At 37.9% G+C, this 5,663-nt stretch overlaps 2 protein-coding genes across 2 annotated transcripts; one reads left to right on the top strand and one right to left on the bottom strand.

Annotated features, from left to right (window-relative positions):
- Positions 1 to 1,043: 1,043 nt before the first annotated feature.
- On the top strand, positions 1,044 to 2,603 carry LOC105571071 (dynein light chain Tctex-type 1-like). The gene is given in 3 exon segments (XM_012028544.1): positions 1,044 to 1,445; positions 1,786 to 1,951; positions 2,081 to 2,603. Coding segments are annotated over 3 exon segments (336 nt in total). The 5' UTR covers positions 1,044 to 1,424; the 3' UTR covers positions 2,230 to 2,603.
- A 1,006-nt stretch (positions 2,604 to 3,609) lies between these two features.
- Positions 3,610 to 5,641, bottom strand: LOC105571070. Its single transcript, XM_012028543.1, has 4 exons — positions 5,487 to 5,641; positions 5,270 to 5,387; positions 4,548 to 5,158; positions 3,610 to 4,491 (listed from the first exon to the last, which is right to left on the bottom strand). Exons 1-4 carry the CDS (start codon positions 5,634 to 5,636, stop codon positions 4,348 to 4,350), a joined length of 1,023 nt encoding a protein of 340 aa, XP_011883933.1. The 5' UTR covers positions 5,637 to 5,641; the 3' UTR covers positions 3,610 to 4,347.
- Positions 5,642 to 5,663: the final 22 nt, after the last annotated feature.

The following is a 5,663-nucleotide window of genomic DNA, read 5'->3' as shown; positions in this document are numbered from 1 at the left end:
AAAATGCTTTTTTAATTTTGTGTCTACGATTATTTTTCGCCGAGTTTCAGTGGTTTGAAAATAGCCCAATTTTTAGGGTATGAAAAGTGTTCCCTATTTTTTTTTGAGTAGTGTATTATTATATTCTTTATCGTAATTTATGTATTTACTCTTGCAAGTATCGTAAAATATATTATAGCGTGTTCTTCTCTTTACGAGAAATCGCAATAATAGTGTGGTTTAGTTACAGCTGTGAATATTATACAATCGCCTGGCGGAAATTGTTTTCTTCCTGTCAACGTCTGGAGACAGTGCATTTGCCGTATTTGAACTGCAGTGTTATACATGAAGCACTGACACACTGTAAAAATCTAAAAGAAGTACAGTTTGACACATACCTATTCTGCGAATCCGTGTTATAAAAAGTAGCATTATTGACCAATTGCTGAAAAAATATCCACATGCGTCCATCTGCTTATATAACGATAATAATATCTGAGAGAACTACTATCTACACTTCGAGTCAGATCTTATATTCTACAACTTTTATATAAAACATTTTTCTCGAAAATGAGTACTTTTCGAAACATTAAGAGGTTTCACACTTTTTATGCACCCCTATAAAGCGTTGTATTTCCTAAACCATAGCAAATACAAAAAAGTTTTATTTACATTTTGTGTTCTACTCATGCTCCTCTTTCACCTCCTCCCCAGTGAGAAATGATTCGTCGATCGACGTCGAAACGATGTCGAATCGACATCGACACCGTCGAATTGATGTATCGCTGTACGACACAAAAAAAATAGCGCTAATTTCAAAATAGGCGGTCTTGTGGGATACCCTATATTAGAAAAAGGTCCTTGGTATAAAGTTGTGAAGGCTTCTATATCTACAGCTGGTATGTTTCAAGGTGCACGTGTCTGTAGACATATGTGCCTACCATTGATGGTTCGTCGCGCTTTTTTAATTGCCGCGTTTCGCTTTCACCGAGCGTCCAGCCAATGACCAATCCTCTCGTCGTCGCCGCCGGGGATCGCTCAAGAGCGCATGACCGTTCTGTGTATAAATATATGAATGCGTATGGTATGCGAGTACGGCAACGCAACCGTGAACCGGCGCGGTGACACTGGTGACAGTTGACATTATCGACTACGGCTGGCTGTATTTACGAACCAATTGTCACGCAGCGTTGTTACAGGAGGCAATTCCAGCGAAACTGACGCGAGACAGTGCGACGATCAAGTTTAGCGACGCTTTCGTTGTCGGAGCGAGAGAGAGAGAGAAAGACGATCGTAGGTCTCGCTCGTCATGACAAACCACATTTCGTAGTATTTCCATTTTTCAGCTGCTCCTGACGGTCGTCCTCAATCGGATGCGCAAGGGGCTTTGAATTGTCACGAAAATCGCTCTCTCGGTGTCCGAAGCGCCTCAGCGTACGCACGAGATGGAGGATGCGCAAGAAGAGGTTAACCGTGGACGTTTCTTTATTATTTTAATTAAAACAAACTGTCTCGATACGAATCTCTCCGTCGTTCGTTTATCGGACACGGAGATCCAAGTGAATCAATTGTGTCTGAATCGCTGTTACAAGATCATTTCAAAGTGTGTACGCAATGTATAGAAAGAACCTGATTGCGACAAACTCGAGCTGGATCTTTCCTCGTCGTCAGAAGCTTGAGTCTAAAGTCTTGGCTATTTAATCCATCTTTCGATGCTAAATTTTAAAACAGTACTCCAGCGTCCGTTTGATTAAATTTCAAATGCACCCATGTGTGAAACGATTCTTAGTCTCGCTGCGCTTCCAGCTGTAATTTGTCGTGGACGACGTGAGCAACATCATTAAAGAGGCGATCGAGGTGTCGATAGGTGGCAATACGTATCAGCATAACAAAGTTAATCAGTGGACCTCGAACGTGGTGGAGGCGTGCTTGGGCAACCTTACAAAGTTACAGAAGGCTTACAAGTATATCGGTGCGTACAGCAAATTTCTTAACGTTAGGAGACGGATTTTGTATCAATGTATCGACTCTGGGGTGTACTCTGGAACAATGTCCTTTATCCGAGTCACAACTTTTCCTCAATCAAATTGTATGTTTGCAGTGACTTGTACGATCATGCAGAAGAACGGCGCTGGCCTCCACACCGCAAGTTCGTGTTACTGGGACAACGCCACCGACGGCAGCTGCACAGTGCGCTGGGAAAATAAAACCATGTATTGCATCGTGTCAGTCTTCGGGCTGGCCCTGTAAGTCCGCCCGCCGAGCAAAATCCTGCGCCTGAGAAGATACATAATTTGGCAATTATGAGATGCACAGTAAATGCCAGCTTTCAGAGATGAAACGTTTTGTTCTATAGTCACCTAACGAAACTTCATATTTTTGCACAAATTTGCAGAAATTAGGGAGGTAGAGGAGCCCGAACGAGACTGTGCTCCGCTTAAATGTAGTTGCGCGATGCAATGATTAACGTGTGTGATATAAAATCGGACATACGTACGCAAAATAGAGAGAGAGGGTGCGCTGAAATATATTTAACTTTCTTATATTTACCTTTACGAAAAACGATATCTCTGTCTACATTGTAACTTCTGTGAAAAATAAATGCAACCAAATATTGATTCTTATTTTATTGCACAAGACAATTGTGCTCGTTATGTAAAGTAAGGTATATCTAGATACAACAAGTAATCCGAAATCTATACAAAACGTTTCCAAAGCCTGTATAATAAACTTGTAAAAAGTTCTCTGTCTTACTCTCGCACTTGTTCAATTATATTTGAATGATTGAAGAACGAATTTAAACAAGTTTACTTATATGCACGAGCTCTTGGTCATTTTATGATAATGATGAGATAATTTTTTGTCAATTGTATAAATTTATTCAGTCATATATAATGAACATTTAGATTATTTGTGTTTGTGTAAATTATAAATAAGCAATTAGAATTAATGAATGTTGTTAGATATTATTTACATTAATCTTGTCGTCAGAATGCCGGTAAAGTAAGAGCATCGATTCTATGCCGTCGAAAGAAAATACATAAAAATAAATTAATTAAAATAAATTAAAAAAAGAACTTTGTTTTTTTACACAAGGGTGTGAACGTCTGAACGTTGAGTTCGATACAAACTTAGAACATATATGATATGGAAGGGGAATGCCTATTGTTTTCGAGAGAAAAATATGTCTGGAGGAAGCGAGAAAGAAAATCGTAGTGCCTCTCTCTCTTGTGAGCAACTACTCGAAAGTGCGCATGCGCGCCATTTGCTGTCACACAAGCATCGGTGTGTATGTGTGAGTGTATAATACATTTAAATAGTTAAAATGTCAAGTTTCAATGATAATTAATTTAAATTGTTTATTCCACAGTGTTGTGAAGGCTCTCAAAAAGAAAATACATATGTAGAAAGGAAAGTGCCAAAGTGAGCCACAAAATGAACGGAACTCGGTTCTCACAATATAGAATCAAAAATTTTCCTCTTTAATAAACGTTTGGGACCCTTCTTCGGGTCTTCCTCAGTAAAACTCGTTTAAAGAAGAAGGGTCGAAATGTTTATTAAAGAGGAAAATTTTTGATTCTATATTGTGAGAACAGAGTTCCGTTCATTTAAATTTGTGGCTCACATTGGCACTCTCTCCTTTTAAATAGTTTAATAATTAAATTTATTGCTGAGATTACTCACATCACGCAAACTGACAATAAATTAAATACATTTTTATTCACCGTAAATAGGAAACTGATTTATCCTTTTAACACATAAAATACAATATAAACCCTTTAATTTTAGACAATTTTTTATGCAACCCCGAGGATCAAAAAAATGAATTTTTAATTACCTATAAACTTACAGAATGTCCCATCGATTCTCCATGGCTTATTGGAAGCTGGATTGCATCCTGACGAGACGAAAATAACGTTGGACATGGACAAAATAGAAAGGAAATTTCATAGGCTGCTGGTAAAACATGAGCAATAAGATGTCTTAGAAAATGAATTTTTTTGATCCTCGGGGTTGCATAAAAAATTGTCTAAAATTAAAGCAAAATGGGTTTATATTGTATTTTATGTGTTAAAAAGGATAAATCAGTTTCCTATTTGCGGTGAATAAAAATGTATTTAATTTATTGTCAGTTTGCGTAATGTAAGTAATCTCAGCGATAAAAATAGTCTTCTAACTTAGAATATTCACTCAATGTCCCAAGCGGAACTTCAAATCGGCCAAACAAACGTAATTGCGCGCATGCGTACTTTCGAGTAGTTACTCACAAGAGAGAGGCACTACGATTTCCTTTCTCGCTTCCTCCGGACACATTTCAATTCCCTATTCCCCTTTGACTGAACGACTGAACATTGAGTTCGATACAATTTACAGTTCTGTGGTCTGAAGTAGACCGTCATCGTCGCTTAATGTAATATTATCATTTAAGAGAATTAAATTATAATTCAAGTTACTTTCAAAATCATCGTCGATATAAAAGTCCTCAATCGTACATTGGCTGCCTTGCGTGTTCTGTAACAAAGATCGAATGAGCGATTTATATTAGAAAATTGTCTTCGCGTATTTACCTTTTTATACACAGTCCTTGGAGCATGTGCCACTGTCAAATTATTCAGTCTTGCGGGTAGAGAACGTCTTCTTGGCGAGTCTTTTATTATAGTACCGTTCAAAGTGGTACGCACGTTGACGTACTCTCTTTCAACTGCTTTGATTTTCTGTGGGGTTGATACAATCCCGTTTGTTAAGGGTATCTTATCGCGATTAGTTTCGTGCGAGTTCGATTGAATTGTCAGTTGATTCCGCGCCGATGTTTCAGATTCCATTATGAAAGCTTGATTAAAGCTCTGTTCGTGTCTTGCGGCAGTTTCGGCTCCTGTACTTTTAACATCATCCATCGCCAAGAAACTCTCGTTGCCAGTTGTCGCTTTTTCGATAACTCCGATCTCTCGATCGTCATTATATTTCGTCCCGAACAAGTCTTCGAAAACGGCTTCGCATTTTTGTATAGTACCCAGATTGAACTTAGAATTATGCACTTTGGGTGTTGTCGAGCATATTATTTCCGTGGCACGATCGAGGGCATTCCTCAGGTTTTGTATGGATTCGTTTGAAGTGGAAACTTTCGTGGACGCACTATTTATTTTGTCTTTTGGCGACTCTTTATCCTCGGTGCAATTACCTTCGGGGTCAACAGATAAAAACTCATTTAATGGAACATTGTATAAAATACGCAAATAAAAAATAAAGCAATTATTTTAGAAAATAAATATGTATATCTCTTTCAATTTACCTTCCTTCGTAACATTAATTGTATACGTGACGTCTGCGTTTTTTACATGTGGTACGGTGTACTGTACCTTATCGTCATCAGTGGTATTAAAAATTGTTCGTTTCGGTAGTAAGAAATCCTGAAACGAAATGATATTGAAGTATAAACTTGAATTTGTAATAGCATAAAACATATACGTTGTGGTAATAATAATGTAAATAATATTATTTGTATATACCCCAGTGTATTCTTTGGTATTGCGTGCCATTCGTGATAAGCAAATTTCTTTTTCTCTTTTCCACAATGTCGATTCATAAAAACTTTGGGTGTCAGAATGCAAAACCTGAGGCTGTATTATCGCGTGTTTAATGCTGGTGGGCATGCCCATATATGGCGACTACGGCAGAAAAAAATA

The sequence above is a fragment of the Vollenhovia emeryi genome, unplaced genomic scaffold (assembly GCF_000949405.1).
Source record: "Vollenhovia emeryi isolate VEMERY1.0 unplaced genomic scaffold, V.emery_V1.0 DF941263.1, whole genome shotgun sequence".
In the NCBI taxonomy this organism is placed as follows: domain Eukaryota; kingdom Metazoa; phylum Arthropoda; class Insecta; order Hymenoptera; family Formicidae; genus Vollenhovia; species Vollenhovia emeryi.
The sequence above is the reverse complement of the archived record's forward strand: the minus strand, read 5'-3'. Positions and strand labels throughout refer to the sequence as shown.